This window comes from Mirounga leonina, unplaced genomic scaffold (genome assembly GCF_011800145.1).
Source record: "Mirounga leonina isolate KUSES-001 unplaced genomic scaffold, KU_Mleo_1.0 Mir_376, whole genome shotgun sequence".
Lineage (NCBI taxonomy): Eukaryota > Metazoa > Chordata > Mammalia > Carnivora > Phocidae > Mirounga > Mirounga leonina.
In genome coordinates this window covers 1,752,467-1,768,649 of record NW_023270718.1, presented here as the reverse complement: position 1 = coordinate 1,768,649, position 16,183 = coordinate 1,752,467, and the positions used below count along the sequence as shown (strand labels likewise).

Below are 16,183 nucleotides of genomic sequence, written 5' to 3'. Positions count from 1 at the left end.
GGGGCTGGGAGCGACCAGGCCCCGCCCCTGGCAGCCCCGCCCCGCCCCGCCCTCCAGGCCCCCCTTCGTCCCCCCCCCCAAACCCGGGCGCCCCGCCAGGACCTCCCACTGCCCGGAGTGGACCTCCCAGCGCTGGGCCCGGAGCGGGGCTCCCTCTGGCTCAGGCTGACCAGTGCCCCCGGCGGTGGCCTGACAGACCAGTCTAACCAGTGTCCTGAGCTGGGACCTCAGCGCACGGCCGTGGACCCTCTCCCCCTCATTCTGACTGGGGGCCATTAGGGCATGCACTGGCCTCTCCCAGTGTAACCGGTGGTTCCCGGCATGACCAGTGGCTTGCACTGTCTTCCCCCAGTACAACCAGTGGTGCCCAGCTTGATCAGTGGCCTAGAACAGCTTCTTCCTGTATGCCTTGTGAGGCCCTCCCTTGTAGCCACTGCTCAGGGCTGCTTTCCTGTCTGACCAGTGGCCTGGAACCCATCAGTTCAATCTCTTAAATTTAATGGTCTTCAAACCTCAGTTCAGCCCAGGACTCTGCGATGAGGGTGGGGGGTGGGGAGTGCAGTGGGGTGCTCTTTCCTTGGCTCTCCTCCGTGGAGCCCTCCCTCTCTTCCCCTCATCCCGGGAATCCTAGGAATGCCACCCCCCTTCCTCCCTTCCTCTCCCCTTCACTCCCTCCCAATCTTGGGGGGGATGGGAGGAGAATCAGGCTGGAGGGAGCAGGTGAGTGGGGGAGGGGAGCAGGCCAGGGCACCTGAGGGGAGTGGGGAGGAGCAGAGCCAGGGGTCCGAAGGAAGGGTCACAGGTCAGGTGGCAGGGGGGCCTCACAGATCCCGACTGCTCAAGGCTTCTCACAAGCCAGGTCTGACGGGGACAAAATCCTCTGGGGGTGGGGGAAGGGAGAGATATCACTGGTTATAGGGAATACTAGCCCTGGACACTGGCCAGAATGGGGGTCACTGGTAAGATGGCTTTGCCCATCGGGCACAGAAGGAAGGCTTAGATTATAGGTCAGCTTGGGAGTTATTGGTCAGACTGGTCAAGGGTACTTTATTCATCAGTGATACAGGAAAGCAATTGTTACACTGGGAGAGGAGACCTTTTAGTATTACCCGCACCACCACCTCCTCCAGGATGCCTTCCCTGCTCCCCTGGCTAGGTCAAGCGCCCCCTCTACGCTCCCTCAATCACCTGGGCTCCCCCACCCCAGTCCTGCACATTCTGGGTCATCCTGTCTGGGGATTAATCTGTCCCCCCACTGGACTGTGGGTCCATGAGGGCAGGGCTGGCGCTGTCTCTGTTGGTCACTGCTGTGTCCCCAGCAAAAGGCCAGACACAGAGCAGGTGCTCAGGGAAGGTTTGCAGGGCTCGAGAGTCAGGAGCACGCAGGCTCCCTGGATCATCGCAGGACACATGGTACAAACTCACTCATGGACAAGTACAACTCCAAGGGCTCCCGGGGACAAGCTCACACACTGGGACCCCGTACACCCGTTCCCCAGCTCCTCTGGCTCCCGCTCGTGAACTACTTGCTTGGGCTGGACTCCAGTAGGCACCCTCTCATCAGCTACTCCCACTCCCACCTGCCTCAAGAATCCAACCGGCCAAGGTTCTGGGCAAAGGGGAAGGACCGTCTGGAGTGTGTATGAAGGAGGGAAGGCATAAATACCAGCCACAGTCCCTCGCAGACTTGCAGAAACTAGTACTGTAACGTCATCTGCCCTTGTCCCCTACAATTTATTCCCACAAAACAGCCAGAGGGATCCCGTTAAAATGTGAGTCAACCCACATCACTCTTCTGCTCAGAATCCTTCCAGGGCTCCTCTCAGTAAAAGCTAAAATCCACTCCATGGCTCACGAGGTCCTCGACCCGGTCCTCGTTACTTCCCTGACTCCGTCTTTCTTTCTCTTCCCCCTTGCCAGCTCTGTTCTTGCCACATTGGTCTCTTTGCTTCCTTGCTGTTCCTCCAATGCCAGGCATGTTCTGGCCTCAGGACCTTTGCACTTGCTTTTTGCTGGGACATTCTTCCCCACACAGCTCCTTCCCTTACTTGCTTCAAATCTCTTCTCCAACATCACCGCAACAGTTTCCCTTGGCCATCTTATCTAAAATAGCAATTCCTGCTATCCCAGCCATTCCTATTTCCCTTATTACGTTTCTTCTCTATAACACTTATCGATGCCATGTATTTATTTTTTATTGTTTATCTTGTGTAGAACCTAAGTGCTAAGAGAACGGAAACTTTTTTTTACCACTGTATCTCCAACACCTAGAACAGTGCTTGGTATGACGAGCGGAGTCAAGATCTGTGCAATATATGAATTTTCCGATCCCATCCTTCCTGTGTCATGTGTATACACTTACACATTTTAATTAACAAGCCTTGTTTTTTCCTCTGTGGCAGCCCTGCCTATCTGCGGTTTCCCTTTCCATGGTTTGTTACCTTCGGTCAACAGTGGTCTGGAAGCAGATGATCCTCCTCCTGATGTGTATTTCAGAGGGGCAAGTGTAGCCTGAGGATAGGTCACAATGCTGGTGCCATTCCCCTCATTTCATCTTATCATGTAGGCAATTATTTTCTCACATCATCACAAGAAGGGTGAGTCTAGGGACGCCTGGGTGGCTCAGTCGGTTAAGCGTCTGCCTTCGGCTCAGGTCATGATCCCAGGGTCCTGAGATCGAGTTCCGCATTGGCTCCTTGCTCAGCGTGGAGCCTGCTTCTCCCTCTCCCTCTCCCCCTGCTTGTGCTCTCTCTGACAAATAAATAAATAAAATCTTAAAAAAAAAAAAAGAAGGGTGAATCTAGTACAAGAAGATATTTTGAGAAAGAGACCACATTCACATAACGCTAATTATAGGACATTGTTATAACGGTTCTAGTTTATTGTTACTGTTAATCTCTTACTGTACCCAACTTGCAAATTAAACTTTATCATAGGTATGTACAGACAGCCAAATACTAAGTCCCTAGTCAAAAAATACCATATATCTAGGGTTGGATACTGTCTGTGGTTTCAGGCATCCGGGAGCAATCTTGGAACATTCCCCTTGTGGACTCTGGTACCTTTATCCCATTATTTTACATACAGTGTGTGATGGTTGACTTTAAAACTAGTTCACAGCTTGTGGAATACGGGATCATGACACATTTGCTGGGGAATGGGGACTCCCCAGTCATTCCAGATTTCCGTCTGGAAAATGTAACTACTGGAAGTCTGTGTTGTCTTGTGGGGGGGGGGGGGGCAGTATGAATGCATTCTGGGTTGGACGACAACAGTTTATTGTGCAGGGAAAGTTTAGATAAGAACTTTTTTTTTTTAAGTTTTCTATTTATCTAAGTAACCTCCACACCCAGCACCGGGCTCGAACTCACCATCCCAAGGTCAAGAGTCACATGCTCTTCCGACTGAGCCAGCCAGGCGCCCCTGAATCCTACTGTACTTTGAATTAGGATTTAACAATGCCAAAGAAGCAGGAACTGGTTGGTTCTATGCTCTTGTGGAGCTGGGACACATTGTATTTTCCAAAGATGGATGTAACAGTATCTCTCATTCCATATGCTCTTCTAACAATCTGATCTCGACACTCCCCAGAAGTGGGGAAACCTACGTTCCTTCCTCTTTTTATATCTGTGCCGTGTTGTGACTCTCCTGTAAAGAAGAGAATGTGGCAGAAGTGATGCTGCAGGACTCCCAAGATTAGGTAGAAAAGGGTCACTGGGAGACTCTCCCATGAAGCCATCAGCCACCCTACAAGCAGTCAGGCTGCCTTAGGCGGCCATGCCGTGGGGAAGCCCAAGCTAGCAAGTGTGGCGACCCCATGGAGAGGTCTGACTGCAGAGAGCAGTCTGTCCAGCCCCCAGAGGCCCTGGACCAGGTGCCACCTGCTTGCACCCTGAGCCGGAACGACCCACCTGAGCCCGTCCCCAAATCCTGGCCCGCGGCCACCACGATGTTGGTGTTTACCACTAAGTGTTGGCATGATTTGTTCCGAGCAACAGCGAGTGAGAAGAGCACCTTCAGCCAGTTGCTGGGGCAGCAGAGGCAGCGAGGTGACTGGTTGGTTTTCAGGGGTCCTCGGGACATCAGTGTATCCTCATCAGACCAGTTCTGTGGCGTGATTGGGGCTGGGCTCCGGCTGGAGCCCAATGCTGATGGTTCCTTTGCCTTTCATGGCTTACTTTCCCATCTGGTTCTCTAATCGCTCCCAGGAATCTGTGAGAGATCCCACATCCCCTCAATGAATTCCCTTTCTGCCCCGGCTTGTGCTGCTTGGGACAAATCTGTGGTATGGACTTCCATGCTCCCTTTACACCGGGATACCTTTTCCTCTTCTTTTCAGTCTCAGCTTGGATGCCTCCTCCTGGAGGTCCTCTCTGACCTCCCAGGCTGGCTCAGCTGCCCACTCTGGGTTCCTGTAGCCCCGTTTCTCCCCCACCCCCCTAGCCCTGCCCACTCTGGGTCATCACTGTATGTCACCCACTGGATTGTGAGCCACCAGGGGGCAGTGATTACTGCTATATGCGCCCAGCCGCGCCCAGCCTCACCTAGCCTGGGGCTGGGCACAGGGCTGGGCTCAGGGGGTGCGGGCTGGCTTAAACTGAAGTGGAGGGAGGCTTGGGTCCCTCCAAGATTAGTGATGAGGTGGGGAGACATGTCCTCAGTTTGATTTGGACTGGAAATCACTGGGATCCTTCTCCCAGAGTGGAATGGAGGAAAGAACATTGGGACAAGATCAGGTACATAACTCTTAAAGAAATGTGGGGTCTTTTTGACTAGGTACTTAGTACTTGGATATCTGGATCTGGTTCCAGAAAATTTTTTTGCATTAGTGGGGAAAGAGGGATGGCTGCCCGATTCTCCGAAAACTTGGGACTCTGGACTCCTGGATCTGAGGGAGGAGGCTGGGAGCCTGGACTCCTGGATCCAGAGGAGCTGGGTACCCCACTCGCCTCTCCAGACCCCTGAATTAATGGGGGGGGGATGATCAGGCCTCAGGGACCCCCCCCCCAGGTCAAGCTGCCCCCTAGTGCCTGCTGCACTTTCTCCACATATCAGAGGACAACAAGGCTTGGCACTTTATTAGTCACAAACCCCTTCTAGCCCCTGGGGCTCCCTTTAGCAGCACATTTGGGGCCCTGTGAGGCAGAAAGAGAGGGGGGTTAGATAGTATCACAGCCAGGTTGGGGGACAGGGCAGGGCCAGGCCAAGGGAGGGAACCTGGCCGGGGCTGGGCTGGAGTAGACTCACCGGCCCCCATGCCTGGGCAGCGATCATGGGCCCCCCCAGGGGCAGCCGGAGGGGTGACTTTTCCCTTAGGAGTTTCTGCAGTGGAGAGAGTTTGAAGAAGGGCTGTTGATTTCCTAGGACCAGTGTTTCCCTTCTGCCCCCCCCCCCCCCATCCCCATCTTCCCGCACACCCAGGAGTCCCAGACCCCAGCTGCCTCTCCACTTACCCTGGGGCTCCCTCCCTGGCCTGAGGGCTGGAGGTGATTTGCCATGGGGCCAAGGCCACAGTCTTAAATCTTGGAAAGGAAAGAGGGCCCTGAAGTCTGGGGAGGGCCAGAGGTGCCTGGAGGGGAGATTAAGAAATGTCACAGCTGAGCTATAGCTATCTTTCATTTCACAGGTCTGGACAGCAGTAATACATTGGTTGCTTGGGGGAGGAGGAGGGAAAGCCAGTACAATAGTCTTGTCCCTGGTCCATGCTGTTTTATCCCCTAGCACCTCTGGCTTGAGTAGGAAGTTTTGTTTGTCCATCCATCTACCCATCCCTCCATCTATCCAACCATCCATCCATCCATCTATCCATCCACCATCATCCATTCACCCACCCATCCATCCATTTACCCACCCATCCTTTCATCCATCCACCCACCTATCCATCCATCCATCCATCCATCCATCCATCCATCCACCCACCCACCCATCCTTTCATCCATCCACCCATCCCCCCATCCCACAAATATTTCCTGAGAATCTACAGTGTCAGGCACTATTCTAGGTTCTGAAGAGAGAGCGATGAACCAGGTAGACAAATCTCTGTCCTCATGCAACTGATGATGTGTTGAGCAAGAAGCTTACCATGAGTAATCAGTGCACGGACAAGGAAATATCCAGAGAGTGTTAGATGTTCTTCAGGGAACTGAAATGGGCATGGGGAGAATGGGGGGCAACTAGATAGGAGTGGCTGGAGAAGACCTCTTGGAAAGGGCGGCAATTGAACAGAAGGCTGAGTATTTAGAAGGATGTAGGCGGAGGTCCTGCAATGGGTGGCGGGCTTGCTGGCCTGTTAGAAGAACAGCAGGGGTCCACTGTTGCTGAAAAGGAGTTGGGAGTATGGTAAGAGGGTGCAGAGGTGGGGAGGAGTCAGATCCCCCAGGCCTTGTGGGCTGTGGAGAGTGTGTTAGCTTTTTCTTGGGGCCCTAGGGGGGCAAGTGGGGGCTTCTGAGAGGTCAGGGAGGGGTGTGACCCAGGTGACATACACCCAGTCTTGCTCACTTCATCAGAACCTGCGGAGAGAGAGCAACATGCCAGGCTTGTTGCTATTCTCCGCATGGAGACAGTGAGGATGGGAGAGGTCGCCGGAGGCCAGCAAGGTGCCGGGTCCCACTGAATGACGGGCTTGCTGCCTAGAGGTGGGCTTCTCGGACGGAGAACAGCAGAGTGGGAACAGCTTATGCAAACCACAGCCACGCTGACATGGCCCCCTTTGCCCTTGTGCCCACAGCAGCCCACTCCTCGCCCCCATGCGGCAGAGACCGGCACGGTGCCCACTTCACAGACAGAACAGAGGCCCATGGGAGCGGAGGATGGAGTCTGGAGTCTAGAGCCGGGGGCCTGGGGGCCAGTCCCGACTCTGTCATCTTGAGCTGGTGACCTCCACATCTGGCTCTGAGTAATAGGGATCATAACAGTATGTACCTCCCTGGGTTGTCAGGACAATTAAATCAATACGTTAAGAGCAGTGCCAGGCGTATACCAAGTTCTATACACGTTAACTATTCTCCTCCTGGCAGTCACTTTGCTGGGCAGCGGCACCCCCCACCCCCTCCTGGGGCCACCTCTCTTGCAGCCTGTTTTGAAGAACAAAGGGTAGGAGTTGCCTGGGATTTGAATCGGGCAGGGTTTGGGGAGCAGAGGAAAGGGCACGCCAGGTGGAGGGCCCAGCCTAGGCAAAGGTGCGCCTCTGTGCCCCCGTCGGCCCGCCATTCGGGCTGTGTCCCCCTCATTGTCCTCAGGGAGCCGGCTGAGTGCCTCCTAATGTTTCCATTTGCTTTTGGCTGCAGGTCTGGATCTGTTTTTAGCTTCCCTGGCTGGTGTCAGCGCCACCCCCCTTCCTGCTGGCTCACTTGTTTGCTGCGGTCGAATAATGTTCCCGGACTTCCTGAGCTGTTTGTTTGAAGACAGCCCTGTATTGATTGAATCTTGCGTGTGCTCAGCCTGAGATGCTAACAGAGACGGGCCCCTCCCCAGCAGGCCAGGGGCTCGGAAAATCCTGGGGTAGGAAGTAAGGGGTGGGGGGAGCGATAGAAGGCTGGGGCTTGCTTAGAAAATAAGCAGATGATTTTAGAGTTCTCTAAGCTCCCCCCGCCCCAACACCAGATTCTCCTGTATCAGGCTGTGAGGTTTTGGTGAGTGTGGTCACCTCTCTGAGCCTTCTTCCTCTGGGAAGTGAAGAGGGGAACAGTTTTGACTTTGTAGGCTACTGGGAAGACCCAGTTCAAGGTATCCATTCAACGCCTTTTCACTGTATACCTGCCATGTATCAGGCACTGTTCTAGACTCTGGAGACATACCAGACAGGACAGAGTCCTAACCTTCAGGATGAAGGGACCCTGCTGACGGTGAGAGAAACAGACTATATCTTCTGCCACGTGCTGAAAAGAACTATGGAGATCAGCAGGGAAGAGGCTTGGAGGGAGGGGGGTGTCTTATTATCAATAAAATAGGGTGGTCAGGGAAGGCCTCCCTGAGGAGGAGATGAGAAAGCGAGCCTGGAGAAAGGAAATCCAGGCAGAGGGAATAGCTGGTGCAAAGGCCCTGGGGTAAGACATGCCTGGGATGCTGGAAGGACAGTCAGGAAGCCAGCAAGGGGGATAACTAGGGAAGAGAACAAGAGGGCGTAGAGGATTGCCCAGCACCTTGTCAATGGGCGCGAAGGGTGAGTGCTGGGCCAGGGGATCCTGAGGAACCCTGGAGCTGAACAAGACCCGAGTTGCCCACCTCAGACCAGTGCCTGACTCACCACTTTCAGCTGGCCTTTAGCTGGGGATGCACTCAGCTGAGGGGGCAGTGGGGGAGCTGAGGAAACCACCTAGGAGAGACAGAGGGTGAGGAGGGGATTGTAAGCTGCCATTGTCTTCCCCGCTACGTGTCCTTCAGCCTAGAGTCCCAGCATTCAGGCACTCTTCTAGGCTTTGGAGATAGAATAGAGAAGAAGGCAAAGTCCTAACCCTCAGGAGAGTTACAGCTGGAGAAAGTCAGAGCCCCAAACCCTTGAGGAAGCAAAGGTCCAGGCCCGTAGGACCCCAGAATCCTGTCACCAGCTGCCTTCTCCTTCAGACCCAGGGGTCCAGACCCCCAAGCTCCTCCTCCCTCAGACTCAGGAGTCCTGCCCCTAATTCCCTCCTCCTTCAGACCCAGGAGTGAGGCCCCCAGCCCCTCCTCCCTCAGACCCAGGAGTCCAGACTCCCAGCTGCCGCCTCCCTCAGACCCAGGAGTCCAGGCCCCCAGCCCCTCCTCCCTCAGACTCAGGAGTCCAGGCCCCCAGCCCCTCTTCCCTCAGACTCAGGAGCCCAGACCCCCAGCTCCCTCCTCCCTCAGACCTAGGAGTCCAGGGCCCCAACCCCCTCCTCCCTCAGACCCAGGAGTCCAGGCCCCCAGCCCCTCCTCCCTCAGACCCAGGAGTCCAGACCCCCAGCCCCCTCCTCCCTCAGACCCAGGAATCCAGACCCCCAGCCCCTCCTCCCTCACTCAGGAGTCCTGCCCCTAATTCCCTCCTCCCTCAGACCCAGGAGTCCAGACCCCCAGCCCCTCCTCCCTCAGACCCAGGAGTCCAGGTCCCCAGCCCCTCCTCCATCAGACTCAGGAGTCCTGGCCCTAATTCCCTCCTCCCTCAGACCCAGGAGTCCAGACCCCCAGCCCCCTCCTCCCTCAGACCCAGGAGTCCAGCCCCCCAGCCCCCTCCTCCCTCAGACTCAGGGGTTCTGGTCCCCAGACGCCTCCTCCCTCAGACCCAGGGGTCCAGGCCCCCAGCCCCTCCTCCCTCAGACCCAGGAGTCCAGGCCCCCAGCCCCTCTTCCCTCAGACCCAGGAGTCCAGGCCCCCAGCCCCTCCTCCCTCAGACTCAGGAGTTCCAGTTGCAGCTCCTGCCTGGCCCTGCTCACCTGCCCCAGCTCCTCCTCCCCATCTTCCTGGTCACTGCTCTCTTTCGGGTCCTCAGCAGTGGCCCTGGCTTCCGCTGGCCTCACTTGGGATAGGATACTCACAGCCTCTTGGCCCTTGATCTCTCTGCGGCAGAAGGGACAGGTCTGGCTGTCGGAGTGCTGGGGGTGGGGTTGGATGGGATAGGGTCAGGGTCGCCCTGTTCTCCACCATGTCCCTTGGGACCACAAGGGCCCGCCTCCCCAACAGAGTGATGGGCCGAGGACAGATGGAGGGAAACGGGGGGGAGAGGGAGAGGAGTCGTGAAGAGAGGAGTTGGGGGAGATGCAGGATGGGAAGGGGATGGGAGCAGAGCGTGAGGTCAGCAGGGGGGGGGAGGGGGGCACAAGCAGGATGCCCAGTGGAGCCATGGTGTTGTGGGGGGCTCAGCTGTCCACAGTGATGCTGTCCCCTAGGAATGCCAGAGGCACCTGCCGGGGCCCGTACGAATTGTGGTGACAACCGCCACTGGGGCCAATGTTGTGGCTCAGCTGGCCCCTGGGCTTCTTATGATCGCGGGACACACCTCAGCAACAAGCACCAGAGCTCCGAAGAACCAGACTGATTACTCACAGGTCCTGGGGGGTACGCGGCCTGCCTGGGGCCCCACGGTGAGGTCCCAGGTGCAGAGAGAGGGAAGCTGCATGCACCCGGGGCTCTGCCTTTATTAGGGGCCAAGTGGGGTGTCTAGGGACTCATGGGTTCACTCTTTATTGGTCAATTTGAGGCATTAGGACATGGGAAGGGAAAAGCAAGGTCTTAAGGGGTCAGCTATCTGACAGGTTACCCCGGGCTTTCTAAAGCTTCATGAGTGGGATGGCCTGCTTCCTTATTGGGTCGTTTTGCTAGCAGCCTGTGGCCCACAGTGACAATACGTGTATTCAAGATGAATGGCCTTGGAATGCATGCCCCAGCCATCAGAACTTGTCAAACACCTCCATCACCATCAGGAAGCTTAAGGTCATGTACCTATGCTAAGCAAGGGCAATAGCCCCGGGTTTCCCAGGGGCCTCTGCAGAGGGCTTTGTGGGCTTGGATCCTCACCACGGCCCTTGGGAGGTTGCTACTATCAGCCCCGTTCTCCAGGGGAGGAAGCTAAGGCTCAGAGAGGTGAAGCCACTGGCCCCAGACTGCCCAGCCAGGAACAAGGAACAAGGAGCCCTTTCCACTAATAAGAACGCAGCTGGAGAAGCAGGAGCGGAGGTGAGAGACGCAGAGCAAGACGGAGATGGAGGCACAGACACAGAGAGGTGGGCTCCCACTCATCACTCCTGAGTGACCCTGAGCAAATCTCTGCTTGCCCTGGGCCTCAGTTTCCCCATCAGATCCACGAGGCATGCAGGCGATCCTCTAGGAGGGACTTTTACCATAAAGTGGGGGGAGACTGGGCAGGAAGGCAGGGCAGTCAGACCCACCTGCCAGGTGGCCAGGCAGCGGCTACAGAGCAGGTGCCCACAGGGCTCGATCTTCACGTCCTTGTTGCTCTCAGCACAGATCTTGCAGAGTTCGAATGTGGAGTCCATGGCCCAGTATAGCTGCAGCTGCTCCTAGCAGGGAAGAAGATGGGGAGAGTGGGAAGGGGGCTGCCAGCCATGGGGATATAAGTCAGGCCACAGGAAGAAAGTCCTAAACTTCTATGCCAACCCCTAACCCTCCTAAGTTCAAGGCCGTGTGTCCAGCAGCCTCCTACATGTACCTTATTATGAGACTCAGTCTCCAGGGTGGTCTATATTCAGGGTTGCCAGATTTAGCAACTAGAAATACAGGATGCCCTGTTAAATTTGATTTTTGGGTAAACAATGCGTAACTTTTTAGGTCTAAGTATATCCCAAATACTGTGTGGGAGATACTTATACCAAAAGATTTCATTTGTCGTTTCTCTCTCACCCATGGGGTGGCTGTGAAGACCAGGAGCTGGTACAGGGGCTGTCATCGGTGAAAGCTCAAGTGCACCAGCCATTCTGATCGTCTCAGCAGTATCATTTCCTGGTTTAATCCCCGCAAAAACCCCTGGGGAGAAGGCAGGAGGCGCCATATTTTCCATAGAAGGAACAGAGGCAGAGAGAGGCCAAGTGATTTAACCCAGATCACATGGCCACCACACCAGCACAAAAACCCAAGGCCTCTGGGATTCTGGAGCCTGACTCTGTGGGAGAGAATTCTGAGTCGAGCCACAGTGTGGGGGTGGGGCAGGAAGCAGGGATGGGGTGGTAGGGGGCACAGGCTGGGACCTCACCTCTGACACATGGATGTACGGATGGGGTTCCATCTGGTAGAGCTCAGTCAGGTCTGGGTTGTGGTTCTTCCCATCTGGGTAGAGGTAGCTGGGTGAAGGGAAGAGAGGGGGTACTGAGGGCCATCTAAGACTCCCTACCCCAGAAGAGCAAGGACTCCCCGGACTCTACCATGGGCCCAGGGCCCCTGGATGAGCATCTCTCCCAAACCCATCATTGGCCTGGGGATCTTTTCCCTTCCCTCTCCTCATACTGGGACTTTCAAGGGCAAGTGGTGTCCCCTCAGATGCCAGGGCAGGGCCGTGTCCCCTCAGACACCCCCCCTCAGAAAAAAGGGCACCTTAGACCTAAGTGTCCCAAGCTCTGGAAATACAAATCAGATCAACAGGAACCAGGAAACTGACCGAATCCCAGCCTTTGCCCTCCCAGAGCACCCCCATTCTTGAGTGTTCAGGCCCAAGTATAGAAGCATCTTAGGTCACACATTGCTGGAGTGACCAAATCCTAGTCTTAGGCTAGCAGAATTAGAAGGACCCTTCTAGACCGTCTACACTCCTCACTTCACATATAGTTACTGAGGTTCAGTGCAGGAAAGGTAACAGCTCAAGGCCACACAAGGGGCTTGGAGGGACGCGGGACCAGGGCTGTGGGCAAGATCTGGGCGCCGGGCTCCAGGACAGCTGAGAAAAAGGCTCTGCACCCTCTGGGTCACAGCTGCACTCTACAGTGGGGCCACGAGTCCCCTGAGCCTGGTGGGTCTGCCCAGCCAGCCAGGTAGAGCAGGGCAGGTGCCCCAGGCTGGGCCCCAGTGCAGCTCTTCCACAAACACACTGTGTGCCCTGGGCTGGGCATCTCTACCTCCCTGCACTCAGTTTTCCCTTCTGTAAAGTGGACATCATCATGCTGGGGGCAAAGATTGGTGGCATCCACAAAACATGTGCGGTATCCTTCCTCCACACCTAAACGCCCCCGCCCCGAGGGAACTGCTATGATCAGCTTTAGACCTGGCAAGCTGCCTCACTGTGTGGTGGAAACTGCTTGGAGTCTCTTCACCTCTCTCAGGGCCTTGATCTTCCCATCTCTCTAGTGGGTGGTGGGGTCTGTGTGCTTCGTGGGGGGAGGGGGGTTAAACCAGATTGACGGTATTCACACTTATTTTATCTCTAGAATCCTTTTCTCCAGTGAAGTCTGACCTGGAACTTAAGACATTGTGGTGGGCGAGGGTCTGTATTCTGAGCCTGGCTTCCCATCCCAGCCCGTGAGCTCAGCGGCTGTGTGACCTGGGCAAGTGGCTCTGTCTCTCTGTGCCTCAGTTTTTTTTTTTGTGCTTTTTGTTGGTGATTTCGCCATTTTAAATGGCCCCATAGTGCTGAAGCGCTGTCCAGCGTCCCCAAATACAGGGCTGGGATGCGTCTTATAGAGAAGATACGGGTGTTAGATGAGCTTCGTTTTGACTTGACTTCACTGTGAAAGAACCGACTACATATTAAATAAGGTGTCTTTAGGCAGAAACACACATAAAGGTTACTATTGGTTACCAATAAGGTAGCAATTGGTTGAGAAAAATGTGACCAGATGGGATGCCTGGCTGGTGCAGCCGGGAGAGCATGTGACTCTGGATCTTCGGGTCGTGAGTTCAAGCCCCATGTTGGGTGTGGACCTTACTTAAAATTAAAAAAAAAAAAAATGGGACCAGACTCTTGCAGGAATCTAAACCTGTATTTGCCCCACGAGCAATGGCTCAGTATTTGATAATTCAGTGTTTGCGGTGACTTTATAGAACAAACTACCATTAGCAACAAAAGAGAACTGACTGCATATCTATCTGTCTCCTACCATATCATTTAGGTATGCCTGGTAAGAAAGGTCTGGCTAAAGGTTCAGGGAGAGACTCAGGAACCCCACCCGCCTTTTTCCGCTCCTCTCCTACCCAAGGCAGCTTCTGAAAGAGGGGCTGGGGGGCAGCCAAGGTTAGAGGTTGAAAACACCTGTCCAGCTGTTTGCCCAGTTCTTTCTGCTTTAAGAGTCTAGATTCTAGAACAGGATATGGATATCTAGAAGCAAAAGCTTTTCAGCAGAATTCCCAGGAATGGAGCCAGTGGAGTCGGCCCCCCCCTCCCCACTTCTCCCAGCCACTTGCTAGCCCACACGGCAGCTTTCTGTGAACTAGAAAAGGCGCCCTTGGGGCGCCTGGGTGGCTCAGTCTGTTAGGCTTCTGACTCTTGATTTCAGCTCAGGTCATGATCTCAGGGTCGGGCTCACGCTCAGTGCAGAGCCTGCTTGAAATTCTCTATCTCTCCCTCTGCCCCTCACCCTGCTTGCAAGCGCACGTGCTCTCTCTCTCGGTTTATAAAATAAATAAAATCTTTAAAAAAAGAAAAAGCTCCCCTTCCTCAAGACCCTCATCTGCCACCTACTGGAACAATATAGTATTGCAAATGTATGTCTGCCATGTGAACTGGGTGCCCTTAGAGTGATCTTGGGCAGTGCTCAACACGCACCACGTTTCAAAGTGCATTCTCCTGACACCCTCCCCCTGCCAGGATGGCGACTCACAAGCCTTCCTTTTGTCCGTCCAGGAGTGCTTGGAACAGGGGTTTGTTGAGAGGGATGGTCTGCAGGATGCTGCCATCTGAGCTCACGTATCCAATGGCCCATTGACCCAGGCGAGTGCAGCTGGGCCGGAAGATGTAGCTGGAGGAAGAGGTTGGTAGGATGGGGTGAGGGAGTGGTCACTGCTGTCCCATCCGGGACTTCCCAGGTGCCCATTCTGTTGGGGATCCAGGTGTATAAGTCCTTGTTCTTTATAACCCAGCTTCCCACTTTTTAGGCAATGAGCATTAAGATTCCTGTCTCCCACTGTAGGGGATAGCCATTGGTTTACCTGCTTGGCTCTTCATCCTCCCTCACTGGGGTTTAGACAAAGCTGATTCTAGCTTGGCCAATCAGTGCCTTTTAGGACCCCTGACCATAGTGATGGAGGTCAGCCCTGAGATTTTTGCTAGAAGTATCAGGAGCAAGGTACCCATTTCTACAGAGGTTGCTAAGCTGGTAGGGTGTACAGCTGGGGCTTCTAGAAACCTTGTGCCACCATAAGGAGAGACCATGTCTGAGAATGAAGCAAACACAGAGAGAAGTAGACACAGGGAAGACACTGATTCCTGACACTTGAGCACCTAGATCCAGCTGTGCCTGAAACCCCATACCTGGTCTTTTCAAACGTGAGAATTAATCCATCCCTTTTGCTTTCCCTTTAAACCAGTCTGAAGTGTAACTGGGGGAGTGCTAACATACTTGCTGTCCTGAGGTTCTTGTACGTCAGCCCTGCAAAGACTCATGAATGTGACCTCCTATTCCCTTAACCTCCTGGTGTTCCAGGTAACTCAGCCCCTCGATCCTTAGCCCTCTGGGAGGACCCAACAGCTCAAATTTCCTGGCTTGAAATCATTTAAGGACTCAGGTGTGTGCGTGTGTAATTAAAAAAATATTTAATAGATGGTACAATATGAGCTCTGACTCAATAGAAATGGATCTTATCCTAGGGCAGGGTCTTCAGGCCCCCCGCCAGACCAGGTATTGTTCCTCTAGCTGCCAGATTGTGAGAAAGTGCATTGTAAGAGAGTGTCAGCAGAAGGCACTTCGAAAGGTGGTGCATATTGAGCACTGCCCAAGATTATCGGGCTCCTGGGAGGTCCCAGGAGATGAGGCAGGGTGGCTGGAGTCACTCAGCATCCTACTTCTCAGTTCTTGGCAGTCTGGGGTCCCAGATACTTCAGCCCTTCCGTTCTTACTCCCAAAGGCTGGCTGGGCTCCCCCGACACCCCAGCCCAGGATCCAGACCCTGGAGCCCCCAGCAGCCTCCTCCTCCTGAGGCCTGGCCCTTTTACCTGCCTGGCTTGTCTCTGTAGGTCTGCAGACGCGCTTGGACCTCATCATATGTGAGGAAGGCCATGTAGCCCGGGTGGTTGACCGCCAGGAGCTGCCAGTTCTTGAGGAGTGTTGGCCACGGCTGGAGGGGGGCAGCACTTGGGTCAGGGAGGGGCCGAGGAAGCCGCCCACACCTTGTGCCTCCCAGGGTCTCAGCACCCAGCCACTGGGCTTACACCTGGGGTGGGCCTCGGACTCTGTTATACAGGAGACCCCAGATCTGCCCTTTCCCAGGAACCACAGGTCCGGGATCCCAGCCCCTCTTCCCTCAGACCCAGGAGGCCGTGGTCCCAACCTCTCCTTCCCCCAGGACCCAAGAGTCCGGGCTTCCAGCCTTGGCTGTCGCTAACCTGGAAGAGCCTGGTGAAAAGGTCAAACTCGAAGATGGACACGTGGCCGCTGCAGGTGAGGTTAATGGTGGAGCGCAAGGCCAGGGCCGTGCAGCCAGATTCCACTGGGTGGCACGTGCACAAGAGCCACTCAAACTCAGCCCAGGGCAGCACACACCTGGAATGGGGGGGTGGTGGTGGTATGCAGCTGAGGAACCCAGGATGGGAAGACCTCTAGGAAGGAGGCAGCTGGGGGCGAGGGCTCCTGGG

General features: G+C 55.0%; 1 protein-coding gene across 1 annotated transcript in view; it reads right to left on the bottom strand.

Annotated features, from left to right (window-relative positions):
* Window positions 1-5,050: 5,050 nt before the first annotated feature.
* Window positions 5,051-16,183, bottom strand: part of CBLC (Cbl proto-oncogene C) — a 15,595-nt gene continuing 4,462 nt past the window's right edge. Inside the window, exons 3-11 of the mRNA XM_034986558.1 lie at window positions 15,935-16,091; window positions 15,545-15,666; window positions 14,214-14,351; window positions 11,660-11,747; window positions 10,839-10,970; window positions 9,387-9,545; window positions 8,246-8,314; window positions 5,454-5,569; window positions 5,051-5,322 (exon numbers count right to left, since the gene is read on the bottom strand). Coding sequence (XP_034842449.1) covers window positions 5,313-5,322; window positions 5,454-5,569; window positions 8,246-8,314; window positions 9,387-9,545; window positions 10,839-10,970; window positions 11,660-11,747; window positions 14,214-14,351; window positions 15,545-15,666; window positions 15,935-16,091 — 991 coding nt within the window. The 3' untranslated portion in view covers window positions 5,051-5,312. The remainder of the gene's footprint in view (window positions 5,323-5,453; window positions 5,570-8,245; window positions 8,315-9,386; window positions 9,546-10,838; window positions 10,971-11,659; window positions 11,748-14,213; window positions 14,352-15,544; window positions 15,667-15,934; window positions 16,092-16,183) is intronic.